The following is a 23,424-nucleotide window of genomic DNA, read 5'->3' as shown; positions in this document are numbered from 1 at the left end:
GTAAGAATTCAAATGTTTAACCCTAATTAAAGCTATATTTAACCACACTGACTTATTTGTTGTAATACTGTGGCTGTACAAATGTTAACTTTATCAGTCCAACTAAAAGACACATGGTTACTACACTTTTACTATAGTAAAAGCATGGTTCATTTTCATCAGGGTATTTTTGAGTATTATACATAATGATGAAATTAAGTTTAAAATATGTTAAACAATAGTTATACTATAAACTTTAAATATTTTAACTCAGAAAATAAGTAGCTTTCGTTACACACATTGCACACGATTGGACATGAACGTCAGAACCAGCCGCCTCACACACGACCTGCGTTTGGTTAATCTACGACGACGCCCTGCTTCACTCCTCAATTTGGTAGAACACATTGTAAATGTATTGTGGAAAAAACGATGAGGAAAAAAAGATAAAAAGATGGGAATAGTAAATAAAATTATATTGGATATGAATGAATGAAATGTAAAATGTTCTGTTAACAGTCGCGGTGTGCGTAACTAGGCAACCACGTTCAAGTTCATGTTGCATGACGTCATCGAAGTAAGTCCCAGAACGTGCATACTCTTTTGCTACACACTCAAAATACTTTTAGGTCGTAGTATAAGTAGGCGAATTGGGACTCAGCAACTGTTCCTCCAAAATGTATTGGACCCTGTTTACACCTGTGATTAGCCATCCACTTATGATCGAACTGACCAAAACTGATGTTAATACCAGGAGGGAACATATAACCCTAAACTTAACTTTAACTCTGTAATGCAGAGGCATATTCATGCTTGTCTTAGATCTCCCAAATCTATAAGACCCCAGAATTATTGTGTCATATTTTGCATCCCAAGGATTCATAAGTCCTGGATGAGGAATGCATTAGCACTTTGTGTGCCTCTCCCTCTTTGGTAATGCACAGCAGCTTGATGCCGTCCTCCTACATTCCAGCCTGTGATATCGTCATGATTCTCCCTGACAACTAGCAGATATGATCCCTGGAATGCAGGTGCTTGTCGAGTGACCGGCGCTGCAGTGGTAAATCGTGGTGGTTAAAGGGCCCCTGAAGGGCCACGTCTCGCAGCAACACTTGACCCGATGAGGAACGTGAGCAATCGCACTGAGCAAAGACAATATACCAATGAGAAAGTAAAGTGTGTGCGGCACTCAGTCCACTCATTAGTGTGCATGTCGAGTTAGGCAGATAGAGGCTTTATAAACGGCCCAGGCTTGACAGGTGGAGACGTGTTGGAGAATGTGGGATGGAGAGTAAAGAGAAAAGGGGAAGTGGAGGAGGGCTACGGCACCACAGCGGTTTCTTCTTAAGTTGAGACGCTTTAGTTGATATCATACGGAATATCCGCTATTACTAGTATCTGATTTCGTATATAGTTCGCTTTTGAATATAAAAATGTCTACACAATGTAGAGTACTTGCTCTGGCCCTTGTTTTGGATGATTGTTTTAAATACTCAAAAAATGTACTTGTAAAAAAATACTTGGACATGAATGCCCTCTCAAGTCGTATTTACCACCGAGAGGCTCTGGGATAATCTTGATACTATAAAAATATATAAAATATAATAAAAAACAATAACCTTTTTTTCAGGCTTCTGATTGGCTAACACGGCTTTACGGTTAGGGTTATATCGCCAGCTGTTGGTTTGGCATGCTCTTGACAGCGCTTCCTAGTGTGTTTTTGTGTTTTCAAGTGGACTGACATGTTTTTAAACCGTGCTTGTGTGGATGAGATTTTTTTTTTAAACGAAGGAGGAAAAACTCTGTTTATAAGAATACCCGTGTACGTGTGGACTAGGCGTTAGTCAGAGTGTTCCCGCCACAGTAAAAAGGTCACAGTTATTATTGTACTATTATTGTTAAATATTAAACAGTGACCTTAGTGTTTTGTTTATTGGTACTTTGTTATCTTTGTTAAAGGGGAGATGTTTTTTTGGGGGAGGGGTCTGTTTAATTTTTGTTAGTTTCAGTTAACTTCCATCTTAAGTCTTTGATTTTTGTATGGACTTTGTTTGGAAATTATCTTCGTTACATCTGCCTCTGTGTATTATTATTTTTTTGTTCTTTTGTTGGAACAAAATGAACCTTCTTTTCATCTGTCCACTACCTGTCCAAACTGTTCTTGGTCATGACCACCACGAGCGAGCTATAAACTTTAAACATGGCGGAGGGGAGAACGACTGCTACTGTGTGTGAATGGTATTCTTTACATTGTCTTGTCACAAGACACAAAATTTGTTAAAGTAGCGCATATTTACATATCGTCGCTGTCGGGTGGAAACCTCGTATGTCCAAATTTGGTCAATTTCATTTTTTTTCACAAATCGATGCTATTGGTCAGTACCCACATGGTTCTGTTATTTTTACAAATTTTTAACCAATCTAAAGTGTCGAAAATAGCTTGAGAGCAAATCTCGTAACTCCATTGGACACTTCAACTGTCTGAGAATCCTCGTAACTCAGCTTACGCGGCATAATCCGGCATTTTGTCTCCTCAGGATTGAACGTCGCAACGATAAGAAATCCTCGTCGAGCAACACGTAAAGCAAGCCTTAACTCTGATTTTATCTGTGTTAAACTATGATATCAGTTATTGATGTATTTTAAATGTCTACGTATTATAGGCTTATTATTACTAGGCTTATTATACGTGTGCATTGTTTTAAAATGTATCTAATATAATACTTGAATTGAAATAAATGTTTTGGATACCAGCATTAAATTATTGTTTTTATTATTATTTTACTGACTCGAAGTTGGCACTGTGCATGTAAAATACCCCAAGTAGCAGGTTTTATTTATGGGAGAAAAAGGGTCTGTCTAACGTTACTGGCGCCAGTAAGCCTATCATTGCATAACTCTGTCTGTTTTTTTAGACAATAACGAGTGAAAATAGTTAGGTTAGATACATTTGAGTAGGCTTGTTTTGTTAAAAATCGATTGCTGTAATGCTTTGGTGCAGAAGGAAGCCTGTGAGCCACGGTAAATTTGCGTGCAGATTAGGCAAATTTCCGCCTATTAGACAGCCTAGTTATCTCATCGTTTTTTGTTCTGCTTCACGTATAGCTCTTAAACCTTTAAAATAGAGTTTAGGAAGATGTATGTAACCACAATCATTAGATATGAATAGCTCTTAAAGCCTTATCTCTTGTCAAAAGGCTCAATGCGACCGCAGACTTTGATGAACACTGCTGGCAGCAGCGACGTCTGTGTCCGTACCATTCTAATCAATGACAGCGTAACCTCGTATCTCCCTGCTCCCAAGTCATAAATCTCGTATCTCCGATTAAACATGATTTTGGGGAAATGTTGTGTTAATGTTGGTATACAACAGTATATGATAGCAATATAAGTTATAATACCAACTTTAACGATACAATGTTTAATAATTAAAAAAATATGCAGTTTTTTTAATTTCCTGAAAAATAATGGTTTTGGAGATACGAGGATTCCGCCAGACAGCGACGATATGAATGTTTATTTGAAGCATATTATGTTTTATACACAACAAAAAAAGCCTGTATTTGACAGAATTCTAGATATTGAATCTAGATATTACAGTGAATGTTTATATGGTTGTCAATGAATGGGACACTAAATATCATTTTGGCTTTAATAAGAATTTCCCCGAAAAATAGGCAAGAATAGAAATGGTGTCCTATTCTCTCAGACAACAAAGCAACGAGCTCGTAATCACGACTTCAGAAGTGGGAAGTACGCTTCCGATAGCACGTAAAGGCAGAATACGCAGCATGTACGCAGAGAGAAACTGCAAGCCTCAGTGAGCCACATCAAAGAGCACACATCCAGACAAACACATCCAGGATTCATTCACTGGACCATAATGCACTGCAACCAGCTGATGCACAGTAAAGTTCAAACAACAGTCTGATTTCCGAATGATTCTCTTATTCTTGCTTTGATGATTCCTAACAGCACACTGCATTACACAGAAGACCGTTGCACAGAGCGTGAGAACGAACAATCAGAGAGCCGTCGATGGGCATAAACAGATGAATAAAGAGATTATTCTACATACTTGATTATGACTGGTCAGTCGTGGCATTCTGGGCTAACTTCGTTTCTCATTCAACTCAAATTAATGTTCTATGTTCATTTATTTATTTAGTAAGTAGCCATGAAATAAATAGATATTTAACATGGCAAATCAAATACTTAATCAGTATTTTTATCAATTTTTTTTTTTGTCTAAAATAATAAGATAATATTTTAATTTTCTTATCTGGCTAATTTTTTTTTAAAGCACATAATACTGTTCAAAAGGTTCGGGTCAGTAAAAAAAAAAATATTTGAAAGAAAGTATACTTTTATGCAGCAAGAACACATTAAATTGATCAAAAGCAACATTTATAATGTTACAAAAGATTTTTATTTCAAATAAATGCTTTCTACTCATCAAACAATCCTGAAAAAAAATGTATCATGTGGTTTCCACAAAACTATTAAGCTGCTCAACTGTTTTCAACACTGATAATAATAAGCAATGTTTCTTGAACAGAGCAAATTATAATGATTTCTGAAGGATCATGTGACACTGAAGACTGGAGTAATGATGCTGAAAATTAAGCTTTGATCACATGAAAAATGTTAAAATGTAGTAAAATAGAAAACAGTAATAATATTTCCCAATATTACTGTTTTTACTGTATTTCTTATCAAATAAATGCAGGCATGGTGAGAAAGAGGCTTCTTTAAAAAATAAATAAATAAAAGTGAAAAAATCTTACTGACCCAAACTTTTGATTGTGTAAATCTCACAAAATGTCTGTATATTTGTGTGTAAAACCACAATAACAAAAACCTAATTCAAGAAATAGTCTCAGAAATCAAGTAAATGTATTTTGTTTTAAGAATGTGTAGTTATTTTTAGTGGAAAATAAGACCAAGTGAACTCTTTCAGGATAACACATGACGTTTCTGCCTGAATACACATGAACCCTTTACCTAACGGTTACTTATTTACACTAATAGAAGATGTCTTGATACTGACCGGCTGCAGAAGACTCTCACCTGCATCTCATTCATGTTCATGACGGCCCGTGAGGGGCGTTGTGTGCCCAGCCGATACCGCAGACCCTCGTCCAGGGTCATACCCCAGAACTGACTGTAGTTTGCTGCCCTCCAACTGGAGAGATAACAGATAGAGAGTGAGTAGGAGAGAGGAAAATGTGTGCACTACTTATAATAACACATGTAATAACACACTAGATGGGATCCTGATGCTCACCCGAAGCTTCTCCTGTTGATATCTTGGATCATGTCATTCTCTATCAGACAGGCGTGATCCTCACATTCCCAGCGCCCATTCTGATCACATGTACTGTGGGAGACAAATAAAAACTGTTAGTGAACAGATCTGTAAACTTTCCATACAAATAGGCTACGTAATAAGAAACTCTCAGCAATTCAACAATTTCTTTTTTATCAAACAGTCAGTGACTGGAAATGATCTTCATAAAATGTTTCTTGTCAATCTCAGGATGAAATAGTAAATATGATATAATTTTCTATTCATTTGATACAAGGTTTACCATTTTAAGGGTCAGATTTATTAAACAGGGCTAATTAGCATGAGACAGCAATCACATAAAAGCATTGCCGGAAGTTCTGCGGCTGATCTACTGACAATGTGCAAATTAAAGAACAGCTCATTTCTATAATGACCAACACAATTCACTAAGAGCAGCACAACTATTGAAGCACTTCAAGAGCAAAATGGGTAAGACGTGCTTTTTATGGAATTAAATAACGGCGCAGGTACCAGTAAATTAACTTCCACAAACAATGTTGCGTGATTGATTTAAATACTCTCCTCTTGTAAATTTTCTGAAAGGGAAACTCTTTTAAATGCATATTCAATAAGGTCAGCTGCAAAAATAACTCTCCACGCCTTTTCAGAGTGTCTTTAGTAAATCCTGACAGTAGTTTTTTAACACCAAAGGGGGGTTTGTCCTGGAGCAAGTAAATCTGACCCTTAACTGTTTTAAATATTAATGGTTTAAAATCCTTTATTTAACAAATAAACTCTTACAACGTCATAATTTTGACATTATCTATCGAATAGTCAAGAAGGTTAAAGGGTCACGACACCCTAAACCAAAATTTTTGAGATTTTAAAAGAGGTATGTGTGTTGAACACCATTGAAGACAAAGTTAGCATCTGTTAGATTTAATAGTAGGGGGGAAATGGTTAAATTTTAGTTTTTATACGCTATTTTCGTCTTCCTGGTTTAAAATCTTCATCGTGTCCACGTCACTGGCTGTGACGTGGCAGAGCACTATAGTACTCTGATGACTCATCGGTGTCTCATAATTATTAATGAGACTGAGTTTTTTATCCAATGAGAAGACACTTTCTATTAATTATTCATGACACTACGTGGATCTTTCCAATGACAGACATGTCAACCTATGATATCGCGTAGTAGATGAGAGAGGCAATGATGGGACGCGCGTTTGTTTTCATGGTGCAAAAGTTCCAGTGCATCTTTCCTCGCGATGCTGCCAGGGCTGGACTCTGACTGCGGGCGGCTGGTTGGCCATCAACCACGGACACATCTAATGTGTGTGTAGCAACCATTCAACAGGAGAATGTTGGACTTCGACCTTGTACACCAATACAAGTTTCGTCTTGCGAGTGATGCGTTTTCTATCGCTTCAGAGGTGTGTGTGTGTCTAAAATGTAACCCTGACCGTTTTACTTGCCTTTTGTTAAATAATCACTCGTTATTAAAATTTAGATATTTCGATAATACCTCAATTGTATGGAACGTATGCATAATTTGTGCAAATTTCTATGTCACTGTCCATCTTTATTATGTGGGTTTAGGGGGCGCGTAGATCTAGGCTATGTACGGAACGTTTTTTTTTTAAGCGAATTTTTATTTTATTTTCAAATATATGCATTTATAGTGTGTATATAAACAAATATATATTTTATAATGACATAATTATACATACATGTGCATTTATATGTTTTAAACACAATTATAAGGTATCAGTGTATTTAATTAGACTATAACTTTGCCAGCTATAAAAAAATCTAGCATTTCCTCACGTGTTACCACTGATTTTTAGTGACAGTCGATATGCATGCATGGGCCACTGGCGATGACAGTCCCCCCTCTCCCCTGCCGTGCCACACCACACCCACTCCCCTCCCTTCTTCTCACAGCCACCACGCCCAATTAAGTTGCATTTTTCAAAAAGATTGTGAGCTAGACTTGAGCTGAAAGAGGGGGGTGTCGTGACCCTTTAAGATGTCTTTGGAGGTCACAATTTTAAGCGTGGGATACAAACATGTTATGTGTTCCCTCATCCTTCCCTCGCTTATGTGGTTGTAATAAAAAAAAGTAACAAATCCTTCCCTCGTGGGTCAATTTGACCCCATTAGGAATGAATGGAATGCGAGGAATGCTTCAGTATACATAGAAAAAACTAAAAAATCCTTAAAATTAAAACTGGACTACCAAAAAAAAAGGGTTTTATAATATCTACATGCATATCTGAATGCATCATGCACAGATAAACTCAAGAACTGACTTTAGGACCCAGAGGAACAGCTCATTTGCTCCATATAGAGCTATAAAGAGGTCAGAGACACCAACGCGAGATATTTTGAGCTGGTTATGCATGTATTTGGAGAGTTATTTTGAATTTCAGTCGAAAGAATGTGAAGAATGTGCTTAAATTATATCATTTATTGATAAAATCTAGTCATTTAAAAAAATCTCCAAAAAAATTGCATTAAAAAATAGAAAAAATATTATCAATATAAAATTATATAAGCTTTCGTGACAAAAAATAAAAATAAATAAATACATTTTAGGGCTTCGGGTCATATTGACCCGCGAGGAAGGGTTTGTTACAGGATGCAAACTGTTTAAAATATTTGTGGAAAGTGACAGTCCCTGACTTCCCAAAACCCCTCATTGTTCCTTCCACCGACAGTGGCGTTTCTGAGCACTGAAGTAACTTTAAGATTAACTTTTAGAATAATAAACAACATGGTGTGTTTATATAAGTGTTTAAAACAGAGAAGGGAAATGTAGACAGACGTCAAACCAATGAAGTTGTTCAGACATATTCTACATTTGAGACACAAAACAAAGGAATGAAATGAGCGAGAGAGTGTGTGAGAGAGGCCTGTGAGCCTTTTAAGGCTGCAGCTCTTGAAGAAACATCCATTTTTAGTCAGTCTGAGTGAGGAGAGGAGGTTCAATAGGCTTGACGTATGAGAGGAACATGGATTAAAAGAGGAAGAGCAGAGCTGCTGCTGAGGCTTTACTAGAGAGTCACGAGGAGGAGAGTAGAATTAAAGTGCCCCATTATGCTTTTATCAGATACTACCTTTCATGTTGTGTGTGAATGTAAAAGGTCTGCAAAGTTCAACAAATTTGCATAATGCCAGCCTATGGTCTTCATTGGCCTCGCCCTCAAACACTGTAGTTGTAGCATGTTGTCGACATGTCAAGAAGACGCTGTTTTCTGAGCTGCAAACCCACTATAATGCACTTCCAAAGGTTGAAGACTTGATACGGTAAAACCGATGCCATCTTTACAGTTCATATCACCGTGTATCAAGTGCTGAGGAAGAGCTGAAATTCAGATATGGTAATAGGCGCTTAGTTTCCAACATGCGCTGTTAGCGGTCGACCAATCACAACAGACTGGGCCATCTGACCAATCAGAGTAGAGCACATACCTGTCAAGATTGGGATTTGAAAATAAAGGGAAATTCTGATTGCCTACGCCTTCTGATAACCTTGTAACCTTAACCAATGAAATTAACTGCAGGGCGGGATTTCCGCTTAACTGGTTTGCGCCCAGTGGGATTTAAAAAATAAAAAATAAAACATTTTATAGAAAGATTAAAAATACGGGAGAAATACGGGAAAACATTTAAACGGGATGATAGCGGGATAGCAAGGTAAAATACGGGAGAATCTCGGGAAAAACGGGAGGGTTGACAGGTATGAGAGCAGGCTCTCGGAAAGGAGGGGTTTAGAGAGACCGAATCCTTTATCGAACCGTTTCAGACACTGTGAGAAATGTATGCAAAGTATATTATGAGAAAATTAAAGTGTTTTTTGACCTTGGATGCATGTAAACCTATTGTAGGAGAAAATTAGAAGCCTTTTTAAAATAGCATAATTTTTTTAAATTTGAGCATCCGTCCAACTATGCACATGAATGAAATAAATGTGTGTGGCATGCAAAGGTTTGCTATTATTTTGCCTTGCAGACAATAAAATAGTGGGAAAACATATTCCCTCAAACATATCATTTTATTTTATTTTATTTGAGTCAGTAGGCAATGAGCTAGCAACCACCTCAAACACCCTAGCAATGTAGATATGGGTTTCACAATCACATTCTTCCTCAGTAAAATTCTAGTTGCAGAATTCGTTTTCTTCTTTCTGTCAGGTGACACACATTGAAAGTCCTTGCGCTAAAGCTTCACACTTCAGATTGAGACATAAATTCACATACCAGTGCACACTTACTGGCTGAAAGTTACAAAAGGTCTTCAGAGTGCAAAAGTGTCAAGTGACCTGTTGTCAGCAGGAAGCCGAGTTTCCCATTCTGTCATGCTTCACTGTAATGCTCAAATCGGGATCTGAATCAACAAGCCTGGCGCTCTCTGACATGCCCTCCGTTACTGAGCAAACAAATGTATGTGCTTTCTCTGTGTTTACATTTCATAGTAATCTCTAAAAGGTGCCAGCAGGTTTAATGTATGGGTTCCAGCAGGTGGCTCATATAGATACGGCATGAAAAAAAGAGATTTAGATTGATAAAACTGTCTGCAAAAACATATATACATTTACAAATACATCCAGTAAAAATATGTAAATCCTTAAAGCAAGATAATTTAAAGGGGTTCACCCGGAAATGAAAATTCTGTCAATAGTTACTTCATCTTCGGAACACAAATGAAGATCTTTTTGATGAAATCTGAGAGATTTCTGTCCCTCCATTGACAGCTACGCAACTACCACTGAAGCTTCAAAAAGTTCATAAAGAGATCGTAAAACTAATCCATATGAATTGAGCGGTTCAGACCAAATATTCTGAAGACTCGATCGCTTTATATGATGAACAAATTAAATTTAGGCTTTTATTCACGATTAAACTTAGATCAGAGAACATAAACAGAAGCCCAACCGAACCTGCTTGATGCACGAGAACAAACCTCATTGGTTCTTGCAGAAGCTCAAACGTGATGCGTAACACAAGAATGAACCTCATTGGTTCTTGCAGAAGCTCAAACGTGATGCGTAACACGAGAACGAACCTCATTGGTTCTTGCAGAAGCTCAAACGTGATGCGTAACACGAGAATGAACCTCACTGGTTCTCACACTTCAAGTGAACATGCTTGAGCTTAAGTTTACCACAACTCATGTGTGCGCTGATCAATCTTTAAATGTGAATAAAAGCCTAAATTCAATCTTAAGAATCATATAAAGCGATTGTGTCTCTTCAGGAAATTTTGACTAAACCGCTCAATTCATATGGATTTTAAAGGAGTCATAACCTAGTATTACCTTGGATATCCACGCTCTATTATAGTCTTTCAGGCCCTTCTAAAAAAAAAAAGTTGAAAAAAAGTTGAAAAAAAATAAACAGAGCTCCTCTGACCCTTATTTCTGAAGGCATTATTGTCTTGCGAGATCTGATGCGATATTTTGGCTGTCGTGGACGGTCATTGTAATAATGCAAATGAGGGGCGCGTTGATTGGTGGCAGGAAGGAGGGGGGTTGACACCGCAGGTAACGCTTCAGCATATCATTCCAAAATGACATCATGGCGCAAGTTGTGAACGTTTCTGCATCTTTCACGGTCGAGTGCGTACTTCGAATCGGAATTCAGTAATGGCGGCGCTCGACTGAATATGAGGGGGAGAGGGGCAGGGCGGGCTTCCTGCAGCATAGGTCTGCGGTGTCCATATATGGTATATCCTGCGCCGACTTGACGCAGGAATTAACATCACGTATTTGAGTGCGCGTGCACGTGGGCTGGTTGACGAACCCAGGGGTAAACAAACGCTTCACTTTTAAATATCGGCTTCCCGGCCAGTGTATAATCGTTAGGCAATCATAAAATACATTTTTTGTCGTGGAAAAGTGAAAATTACAGGTCATGACTCCTTTAAGCGTAAACAAAGTGGTAGTTGCATTGCTGTCAATGGAGGGATAGAAATCGCTCAGATTTCATCAAAAAAATCTTCATTTGTGTTCCAAAGATGAACAAAAGGCTTACGAGTTTGGAACGACATGAGGGTGAATAATTAATGACAATTTTTGGGTGAACTATCCCTCTATCATAGCATATATAGTTTTAAAACATTTCTAAAATAAATCTACAAAAGAATTGTGAGGTTGTGAGCTGCAGGTTACCTTGGATAAAAGGCTTTGGATTACTGACAAATTATTAATATTTCACGTTCCTCTCAGTAACTACAAAGATCGCAATGCTTATGGCTGTAACATTTACACTGAGAGTGCCAACAGAGACTAATGAGACATTACATCCAGGTGTTTGTGAGAGAGAAAGGGCGAGAGAGATGTGGTTACGCTGCTCATCCCATCACTGACTGAAGGACAGATCCTACAGGAGCCGCTGCGTCTGCGGCCGATACACGCTAAACCTACGGCACAGTCCAGTGAGGCTTGAACTCAGGAAATCTCAGGATTACAGAGGTGAATGTGAACCAGAGGGAGCAACAGCTCAACTGGGACGGCAGCCAGTATTTCATCTATCTTTATCACCACAGGAAGCAGGAGAACGTGGAAAAGATCCTGATAAAATCAGAGCTGAAAAGAGGCAAGATAACGTGGCAATGCCAGGAGGACTGTGGTTGGTGTGATCACAGAAAGCACCGTCACGCCAAACTACCATAAACAATTAACAACACTCTGAGTCAGACATACAAACACAAACACATCTACAAGCAGAAAGCAAAACATGAGCATTTCGGAGTACTTTTTTACATGCTGAGGCTGTGAAAAAATCCTCACATTAAAATTCCTTCATGGCAAATTTGGATTTGTTTGTCTTGTTGCCCAGAAAAACTATTAAAACATCAAGGTACAATTATTAACTAAAGATTAAATTTTAAAGTCAAATTTAACAAAGATTATGTTTTATCAACCTGACCCTGTATGTCAGGGATAGGCAACTCCGGTCCTGGAGGGCCACTGTCCTGCAGAGTTTAGCTCCAACCCTAATTAAACACACCTGAACAAGGCAATCAATCTTTTCAGGATTACTAGATAGATACAGGCAGGTGAGTTTTTATCAGGGCTAAAGCTAAACTCTGCAGGACAGTGGCCCTCCAGGACCGGAGTTGCCTATCCCTGCTGTATGTACAGTGGTAAGTAGGAAAGCACCAGGGCATCGCAAGGATTGACGGCTCCCATATTTACGTCGTAATATATACTAAAATATACAGTGTTAGGGAGTTACTTTTAAAAGTAATGCATTGCAATATTGCACTACTTTCTGAAAAAAGTTACTAACTAATTGAAGGTAATGCGTTACGATACTTTTGCGTTACTTGTTCTCACCTGGGCTGGGCTTGCTTGTTTGTGTTTCAATAACAACAAAACAAAAGCTAATTTATTTTGCAAATGTAAAGGCCCTTTCACACCAAACGTGAAATTAATAAGCCTCATGCTGAAGGAAATGCGAATTCACGTCTGTACAGTAGAGGTCAATAAATAAGAAAACAAAATAACTTGCGTTATTTATTTGAAAAAGTAACTCAGATATTTTGTTGTGAATTTAAAAGTAATGCATTATTTTGCTCGTTATACTTTAATCTGAAGAGTAATCTGATTATGTAACTCAAGTTACTTGTAATGATTTACCCCCCCCCCCCCCCCCCCCCCCAACACTTATACAGAAACAGGTAAACTTCACCCCTGCCACAAACAGATATATGCAATATGTGACGACCACGTGCACACGCCACACCGAAAACAAGCAAAACTGGAGACGACGCCACACACCACATATTCCCAGAGACAATACTCATATCACTGCTGTGTGAAAAAGCTTTGGCATTGGGGTAAGGAATTCCTGCTTTTCTGTTTTGTCTAACCATCACTAGTTTCTCACAAAAGATAGTGCAACAGCACTTTATGACAATGGAAGATAAGACGCTTTTAAACCATTAAATACTATCCATCTTAAGTCAGCTATTTTCAGTGAATGTGTGAGACTTCTGATACTTTAGCTGCTATTGGTAAGTAACTAGAAAATTTAAAAAGTGCAGTAACCTTTGTATACTGTATAATTATGATAATACATTAAAATAATATGGTAAGAAATGCAGTATTATGAAGCATAACAAGTTGTTTTGTACAGATAAAATAACTGAAGCAGATGACAACATTCATTGCTTAAAAATAAGGCTGAAAAATAAGGTGATTTTTATTTCTTGCAAATGTGACTTCATAATTGTGATTTTATAGAATTTTTTTTTCACAATAAAATCATTTTTAATTTCACTCAGAAATTGCTAGTAAATTTCACAAATAATTGCAAAAGAAATGGCAAGTAACACATTAAATTAAACATCAACAACATATTGAAGTAGAAAGACTGAAATAGTATTTTCTTGATAAATGTACTACAATAATCTCAATTTTTACATATTTCCAACTGTGCCTATTTTTTTATATATATTTAAATTTTTTATATTTAATTTAAATTAATTTAATTTAATTTAATTTAATTTTTTTTATTTATTTTTTTTATATATATTTTTTGCATGTATGGGTAGCTGACAAGCGAGTGTTTTAGATGTAAGCAGCTTGTTGACTTGTACTGGAGAGATGTGTGGAATCGTTCACCAATTATCAGTAATTTTCACAGCAGATCTCAGCTGGAGGTTTTGTAGCACGCATGAAGAGTTCAGTCCGTCAGCTTTAGTGCGAATAACTGCCTCTTCACGCAAAACAAACATACAATCCATCACCAATAAAAAAAATTGTTTATTTTATTTTACAGCCAAAGCAGATTGTTTACTAATTTATATTCTGTAGCAAACAAAATGATGTATTCCTACATATTGGTCATTAACCAAGAAGGTTTATGTGTCCACTGACTCCTCAAACAGTGGAAGGGAATGTGCTTCGACTGTGGCTGGTGCGATGGATTAGATTCTATGAGGAGAAATAATCCTATTAGCGAGGGGTCTTATTGTAGGGAGAGAGACACGCGGTAAATATTATGGATGTATATGTGCTGTACATGATCCTGCGGTGTGTTTGTACTGCTCACACTGTCAGGATCACAAGGTCACTGAAGGTGAAGCACATGTATGGATCTGCGGGAGTTTAGGAATGTGTATAATCTTTCCAGGACCCGAGGGGTCCCACTGTCCTGACCAGTCGAGACTGATAAACCCTGCCAACATGTGTGGTGATGCAGCCAACAATGGCCTGGGATTGAGAGATCCACAGTGCCCTTGGAAAGGCTGTGTTGTCTGTGCTATGAAAATACTAGAGAGAGAGAGAGAGAGAGAGAGAGAGATGATATGCAGAGTTCAAACTCACCATAAATTACAGTTCTCTTTGTATGTTGCTCCTGAGTGAAACCTTTGGCCATTCCTTTCACAAGAACCTGAAATCAACAAACAACCATGATTATGAATCAATCTGCAGGTGGAAGAACAGTGGCTAACTACTACACACATACTATACATTTGCATTTTATGCATTTGGCAGACGCTTTTATCCAAAGCGCCTTACATTGCATTTCAAGGTACACATTTACATTCTAATCAGCTTTCCCTGGGTATCGAACCCATGACCTTTATCATTGCAAGCGTCAACGCTCTACTGTTTGAGCTACAGGAAAGCTTCAAGAAAGATCTTTCTTTCATTTATGTCTGATGTAGACCTCAGTGCCCGGCAGAGGAATGTTTCCTTGGCTTTCCCAGAGACTTTGCTGTCGTCATGCCTTGACGAGTTTAATCAGAGGTTTCCACATTGCCTGTCTGGAAGTGGGCAGGCCATCTTTCCTCTTCTCCTAATACACCAAGTACAACTACAAACTACAGTAAGTAAGTATACACTTAAGAGGAGCGTGTGCATATGCTGGACAGTTACATCCAACTATCACCTTTTAACACAGAAACAGACACGCGCATACAGTCTCAATGCTAGTAAGCAAGGCCTTAACCATGTCTTGAATGTTGGCAGGGGTCTTATATTTAAAGGAATTAACTGATTAAAGGATTGAAAGAGGTTTAAAGGAATAAAGAAAAGGGAATAAAAATTGAAAAAGAATTTCTAGGCCTAATTGTAGTTGTGAATTAGCCCTAATAAATGTAACTTTTTTATTTAAACACATTGATTTTTTTAAAGTATGCACACATTCACTCTTATTTGTGTCTCTGAAATGTCGAAAACGCAAAATGTGTCTTGTCTCGTCACATTAAGTTATAAATGACATGAATCAAGTAAATTATAGCATATTTTCAATTCAAAACGGCAAGATTTCATTAAAGTTGAGTAGTTTGCATCACTGGATATTACTGTCAGTCATTTAACATTTCTATTGTGAAACTGTTTTCAGATACGCTTTTAGTCAAAGCCACTTGAAGGAAAGACTGCAAGGTTAGCAAAAAAAACCCCCAAAAAAACGTAACGTCGCACAACTCTTAACGAAAGTCAATGACGTCAATGCTGTAATGTGATTGGTTATCAAGGCACACGTGATCCACGTTAGCCATTACACTTTCTCCAATGGTAGAGCCACAATAATAAGACCATCTCTGGTTTAGCTACTCACATCTTACCATACACACTTCCAGCGTTAATACGCTTTAATACACTTGTCCCTCTCAGTGTCTATAGTGGTTACAACTCTGTCTTGAAGTGAAGTGTGTGATTTCTGCACCATTAGCAGCACAAAATAGAGTTACATAACAAATATTGAAAGATGGGAGGAGGGCTTGAAACTTCTGTGGAAACCGTAGACGGGGTTAAGAAGTCATTAGGTAAATCATGGCCACGTTGAACGAATTCGTCCCTTTGATTTAGTTAAATCGTTGTCTGGGAACAAATTAATAAGTCATATGAACGAATTCTTAATTCATGTCCACAATAGCTAGTTTTCCCCATAACTTTTTAATAAAACATGGTCACAATTGATCTAAAATGAGGAAACACGGGCAGATAATTCATAAATCGTGGCCGAGAATTCATAACTCATATATCACAAATATTATATGCATGTTTTACCAGAGCCGATTTTTTTAGAGGGCCCTCACAAAAAGTGTGATACGTGACATTTCCTGTTTGCTTCCTTTGACAGCAAAGTTCAGGAAGACACTAGGGAAGAGTTCGGGACTGTGTGTTCTTGTAGCATGTTTATGTTCTTATTATTGGTCCACACACAAATTGCAAACATTACTAAAAAAATCACTTGCGTTTATTTGGTTTATTTTTTGTTCATCTGTAAAATTACAGGTAGATGTTTTTAAAAGATTTAAAAGGTCACGCTTTAGCCCTAAGTTCTTCAAAGCACAGGAAGCATGAACTATCAGATGTTATTTTAACTGTAAATGAAAGTGGCTTTTCCAGAGAAAACATTTACTGAGATTTAGCATCTCTCCTAGTCTGAGTAATGCTGAGCTGTGATCCGTGAAGTCATACCTGCCCTATAGACATGTCACATGACTGTCGCTCCTTTGGCAAACACACATACCTGTTGTGATCCCTCCCTTCCCTCCTCGTACATTACAGGCATTCTTTCTGCTGACCTCCATTCAACTGCTCCCTGCCTTCCGCTCCCCATCCTGCTCTTTTCATGGGAATGCCACTGTTCCCTTCCCCTCATTAGGTTCATGACTGAATATTTAACACCACTACCAGTGAGGACCATGAAGCAAGAACTGCAGGAAAACATTAACAGGGAAGAATGTGGACTTGGTTTCCCATCATGTTTCTAGAAACTATAACTAACCTTTTCTTAACGGCGTAGACTTCAAACATTGGCTGGGGGCCAAAAATTTTCTCTTTGCATACCGATGGATTTGATTTGTGACTAATGCCCAACCACATATCCTTTCTATAGGAGAACATGATTGTATGTCTTTTGTCATGGAGGAAACTAAAACATTATTGGACTTTTAAATAAAATTATGAAAAATTATGTCATTGTTGCTTCTGACTGGTTGTCTAGGAATCAAAAAAAGTAGTCTGTGCGACTCACACACCATATTTCAAATCTTCAGGATTACGATATGATAGCTTTGTTTGAGGAACATACTAAAATTTAAGTTGTTATTGCCTGAAAATCTTGATATTGGCCCTAGATATGCTCACGAGAGAACCAGCATGAACATGATGAACAAATCATTCAATGAATCAATTCATCTAGTTCACAGAAGTGGTGTGAATGTTTTGCTCATGAATTCGAGTTCTAGTTCTATGAAAATCGCTTTCAAAGAAACTCAGTTCACTCAGAAGGCCATAGCCAAGAGTGACCTATGACCCGAAACTCGACTGACCAGTGATTATAGTTTATAAAGTTATAAATAAGGATATTTTTCTTACAAAAACGCTTTGTTTTGCTTCAGAAGGCCTTTATTAATACCCTGGAGCCATATGGATTATTTTTATGATGGATGGATGTGCTTTTTTGTGTATAAAATCTCAGGTACCCTTCACTCCTATTATAAAGCTTGGAAGAGCCAGGATATTTTTTTATATAACTTTGATTGTGTTCGGCTGAAAGTAGAAAGCCATATACACCTAGGATGGCTTGAGGGTGAGTAAAACAACCCTTTGAATTTTTAAATTAAATTAGGGGAAGTTTTTTTTTACATTGATACTATATAAGTCGTGATTGACAGTTATTAGAAATATGACAAAGACTTTGCTACTATTGGCATCTTCCCAAAGCCTAAATCCGAATTCGGAAAGGCACAGAAAAGGAATAACGCATTCTACAGAGCACCTAAAGGGACACGGTTACATTACAGTAGACTACATCAGATTTCACTTATCACTTGAAGATAAGGAGGGATGACTGGGAGATAGGGAAGATAAGGAGAGATGACTCACAGGACGATGTCCCTGCTCCCTATACAGAGTATGCGTGATTGCGAAATGGAAAGTGAAAGTAAAAAGTGAGTGTGCATTTCAAAAGCGATTTCAATACCCCGCATATTGATAACGGCTCCCTGATGCCTGCAAATTATATATAATATTACCAAACTATAATTATGAGAGAACGCAAAAGCATTGAAATATATATATTTCCTTCTATCTCATGTTTTTTTTATTCACCATGTCCCTTTAGGGGCTCCGTAGTATATTCGGCTTCGGGCACATCCCTAGCTCCTACCATGGGAGTAGTAACTGCTATGGGAGAATACTATACTGGAGGCTATACATAGGCGTAAGCAGTCGATAATATGCATATTTCTTTTTGAAATTTGAAAGTCTCAGTCCCCATTCTTTGTTGCATGGAAAAGAACAAACAGCACAGTCTTCTTTATGTTCTCATTCAACTTACTTAGAGGGAATGGAGGATTTATTCCCATGCAGTGGTTCCAGAAGTCAGGACAACAGTCGGACACGGTGCGGTTGCAGAACAGGTCGCAGTAACAGATGGTGTCCAGGTACGGGACAGTGCACTGGTCGTCTCGGCCGGGGCAGCAGCCTCCTCTCCTCTGGCAGTAGGAGCCGAAGGGGTCCCGGATCCCCGTGCGGTGCAGCGGGCCGGCCAGTTCTCTCCTAGTGCGGGACTGAGTCCTCGCCGCCATTCCCTCTTCTGACAGCAGGAGGAGCGCTGCAATGGCGGCCAGCATCAAGAGCTTCAACATTGCTTATCTGCTATAAAGAAATCAATATAGCAAAACATCAGCCATTAGGGTCAACTTGCAAATCAAAATTGAATTCAAAGCAACATTATGCTCTATCATGCTGCAAAAAAAACCAACAACAACGATATAGATATGATTAGAGCAGAAATAACATTTGAGTGAAAACAGAAATGACAGATACTGGAAACAGAGCTTTAATGGAGTGCGAATCCTAACGGCGATCATTTGTTTTGCACTTTCCTGAAACACACTGAACTCGAGGCCTAGAGCCAACAATCTGCAATATAAACAACACTGATAAACAGACGTTCCCCTTGTTCTTATTTTAATAACGCACTCATCCTGCAAACACAATCACAGCACAGCGGTAGATGAGCACAGACAGAAGTTAGAAAATCATGACTTTTGTCCATGACTTCTATTGAAACTTCTACTCGAGCTTCTGTGGGTTGATCTATATGTTGAGGTGTGCATGAAGGGTGCGGTCATGTGACTCAGGCCTCAAGTTACTGTAGACGTCCATCAGTCTTTATTTACTTGCTAAATTGTCCAGGAAAGACTCACAGCAGTGACTACTGCAATGTAAATATTGTCTAACACTAAACTCATCCTTTCCAAGGAGAGCACACAGGTCATTGCCCACTAACTGCATTGTCTATATTTGATCTCACTTGAGATATTTTGTCACGTTTATAATATTTGAGCTGTGCGTGAACAGATATTTGCAGCACAGTTATCATGTTAACATGTAGTGCAGAACAAAAAAAATGTCTGTGGAAAACAAAAATTAACCAAAACATTACATAATCCACTTGGAGTGTTTACATTTAAACAGAAATCTAGAAATGTGCTTCATATTTGATTCAACATGTTCCAAAGCTGGATGTAATTGCTTATTTATTGTGCCAGAAAAATTGATATTTTGCGTTCATGATGCTAATCCGTTAAGTTACCTGGTTCTCTTTGAAATTATTTTTGGAGAAATGAGGATTAAACTATAAAAGGCCAATGGTAGCTACTATAACTTTACACTCTTGCTTAGTCACTTTGTGTGGAATCATGCTTTGTATGGAAATGTCAGTTTAAGATGAATGTCACTTTAAAAACGAGTGATTTTAAAAGGAAAATGGACCAGTTTATCTTCATAGAACAAGAAAGGACACAGTTGCTGACATGCTGGAAAAAATTTACTATCAAACTAATGGAGACAAAACTTATCATTGTTAGGGAAACAGCAGCTTCCTGTAGTCAAAACCAAAGCAGTCGCACATACAGGGTAAAGCTCTTATTAAGGCTGTCCTTTAAAAAGAAATTACACCAAATAGCACATTTTCATGTTTATTTTTACACAAAATGGGCCTCATGAGGAATATGCATATGTATATTATACATATTACGGTAACACTTTATTTTACAGTGTCCTTGCTACATATGTTACATGTACTTACCATAGTAATAACAGTAAATTATGCATAATTACATGCAACTAACCCTCAACCAAACCCTAATCCTACTCTAACCCTACAGTAACATGTAGTTGCTTAATATTACTCAGTACTTAAATATATAATTACACTGTAACAATGACACCTTAAAGTGTAACAGATAGATAGATAGATAGATAGATAGATAGATAGATAGATAGATAGATAGATAGATAGATAGATAGATAGATAGATAGATAGATAATGTCAATGCTGAAAACAGTTTTTGCTGTGGTTTTTTCTTTGATGATGAAAATTTCAATGAACAGCATTTATTTGAAACAGAAATAATTTGTAATATTATAAATATTACTTATTAGAATGATTTCTGAAGGATCATGTGACACTGAAGACTGGATAAATGATGCTGAAAATTCAGTTTTTTGATAACTTTTACATTTAATAATATAGAAAACAGTTATTTTAAATTGTAATAATATTTCACAATATTTCAGTTTTTACTGTATTTTTAATCAAATGAATGCAGCCTTGGTGAGCAAAAGAGACTTCTTTAAGAAGCAACAAATGGCTTTAGAGTTAAATAGCCTTTTTTTTTTTTTTAAGTCATTGTTTGGGGTGGCCTTCCTCCTCTTCCTCCTCATTTAATTGATCAAAAGACTTCACTTTCACTGATCCTCCTCCCTGAGAACAATATCTTGAGATCACACATAATTGCGCTCAAGCTGCCATGTGGTCTCGGGTTAAAAAGAAGAGAGCTTGACAAAGACGAGGAGGAGGCGAGCATATGACAGAAAAAGCATCATTAATTACCCAATCATCCCACCAGGCACAATGTGCCCCATACAGACAAAGAACAGCCCCGGAAACAAAGTCCACTGCTGTGCAGTTTTCTGCATGACTGTGCCTTTAGCGGACCAGAGCTCAGCCTCAACACTGAAACATATGGCAGCAGTGTCGCAGTGCCATTACTAAGACACTCATTGAGTGAAAGAAATGTTTGACCCCGCTGTCATGGCGATCAGTCCAGTAAACATCAGTAATGATGCTTCTACAGTGATCTGGATATTTCAGCTTTTGGAAGCTGTCTGATGCTCGCCTGTTTCCTCACAGCGGGAGTGTAGCGTGTAGAGACGTGTTAACTTTTACATCACAAACAGCCCGTAGGACGATCCGATGTGCAGCAGACAGTAAAACACCATTAACTACACTGAGAGTCTGCCGTCTGACACATCCCTTTCATCGAGACTAACATAAGTGCTTTTGATCACACCATTCAACCAATGAGCTGATAAACACAATACAGTATCTTAGTCATATCTCCAACCTCACATACATCTACAGGTGGTTCAATACAACAAACAGAGCAGACGAAAATACAAATACAGGTATTATTACCTCCTCTCAGTCTCGTCTGATGGATCTTCACATTAGGTTTAACTTTGAAAAATTAAAGCTTGACCAACAAATTTTAAGCTCCATTTAAATGATCAACAAGTACACAATTATGATTGTAGAATGACATGGCTTGGACTTTGAGAGCGGGTCAAGAAGCTTTCACATGCAGGATTAAATAATATTAGATAGCAGACGGAGGAGACTTTCTAGAGGTTTCCATGCATAGAGGTGACTCAGGTTCATGAACTGTCACAGAGTTCAGCGCTTGAATCAGACACAACATACTTATGATTTACATGTATTGTAATACTGGATACAGACACCAGTGTACGCTTTATTTCAATGGTCGACTTTAGACATTCTGCTAACTATAAGTAACTTTACAACTACATAACTTATTCTACTAAACCTAACAGTCTACTAATACTCAGAGTTAGTTGACATGTAGTTGCAAAGTTACTTATAGCAAGTAGAATGTCTAAAGTGAACCAACGAAATAAAGTGTTGCAAAAAATATATGGTTTTGTACATCAAAAATTATTATTTTATGGCTTTGCAATGTAAGGATCATAATAAAGTAATAAAGTATATAAACATTCAACATATATTTTTTTATAATTATAGGCTAGGCTTTCAATGCAACACTTAATTGGCTTGAAAAAGGTTCAAGACTGATGTAGAATATTCTAGATTCAATAGCAGTAGAAGTAAAATGAGTACAAATGCTTTACATTTCATAACTTTAACTGCTTTTACTTTAAGAAACGACATCATTGGAACACGTAAAGAGAATAATGAGTGTTGGACTGTAACTACGCACCTGTCTGACACATTAGAAAGGGAGGGAGGAGGTTACACAGAAAAGCACAGGATTTAAATAGCTGGAGAAACGAAACAAAAATCCCCCACCTTGTTTAGTGAAATAAAATCCTTCTTCTGGTTGTATCCAGTGAACAAAATGTGAGCAGGTCTGTTTCAGCTACAGGTCAAAGTAGTGAACACAGTCGCACACACACTCTCTTCAGCCTCCTGTCTGGCCTCTATTCACTCTCTATATAGAGGCAGGACAAGCCCTCCGACCCAACCCTCCTGCTTTTCCCTCCTTCTTTTACTTTCTGTCCCTATTTCTCCCTCCCTCCCACACACCCAGACACAACACACACACACAGACTGAGCTACTTCAGGTTAAACCCCTTTCCTGGAGGTTTTTGACTGCTTGTGTCGCATATCTTTCCATGCCACACTTTTCCTGTTGGTTAATACATCCCAGATCATTGTGTTATTCGTCTAACACAATACAACCTCTCTTTCTTTATTTCTGTAGCTATACACAAAGCTCATTCATGTCTGAGGTACTTATTTCAATCACCACCTGCTGGTCAGTCGGACAACTACATTTATGATTCAAGCAACTAACTGATGGATTACCTCAAATAAAGTTTTCAGGAGTAAAAATAAAAAATTAAAAAGTGGAAAAAATGATTAACATTAAAAAATATTAACATTGCTCAGAACTGAGGGAATATCTGTGTTTATAATACTCAATATCAGGAGTTGTGAGGCACATGTCCATTCTGATTGTCCTGGCAACTGATCTTGATTACACAATTTGACACTCATTTATGCAAATGTTGCAATTCACTTTACAACACGAGCTGACAAGCCCTTTACAGCTTTGACAAGAGGATATATTATA

General features: G+C 37.7%; 1 protein-coding gene across 2 annotated transcripts in view; it reads right to left on the bottom strand.

The window, feature by feature from the left end:
• Positions 1 to 22,785, bottom strand: part of tinagl1 (tubulointerstitial nephritis antigen-like 1) — a 38,113-nt gene extending 15,328 nt beyond the window's left edge. The window contains exons 1-5 of one of the 2 annotated variants that reach the window (XM_084130335.1): positions 22,638 to 22,785; positions 18,579 to 18,898; positions 14,606 to 14,672; positions 5,267 to 5,359; positions 5,050 to 5,164 (exon numbers count right to left, since the gene is read on the bottom strand). In XM_084130335.1, coding sequence (XP_083986461.1) covers positions 5,050 to 5,164; positions 5,267 to 5,359; positions 14,606 to 14,672; positions 18,579 to 18,888 — 585 coding nt within the window. In that variant the 5' untranslated portion in view covers positions 18,889 to 18,898; positions 22,638 to 22,785. The remainder of the gene's footprint in view (positions 1 to 5,049; positions 5,165 to 5,266; positions 5,360 to 14,605; positions 14,673 to 18,578; positions 18,899 to 22,637) is intronic. The other variant, XM_084130336.1, reaches the window with a different exon arrangement.
• Positions 22,786 to 23,424: the final 639 nt, after the last annotated feature.

The sequence above is a fragment of the Abramis brama genome (assembly GCF_963993115.1).
Source record: "Abramis brama genome assembly, chromosome: 12".
Taxonomy (NCBI): domain Eukaryota; kingdom Metazoa; phylum Chordata; class Actinopteri; order Cypriniformes; family Leuciscidae; genus Abramis; species Abramis brama.
Note: the sequence above shows the minus strand (reverse complement) of the source record. Positions and strands in the feature narration are given on the sequence as shown.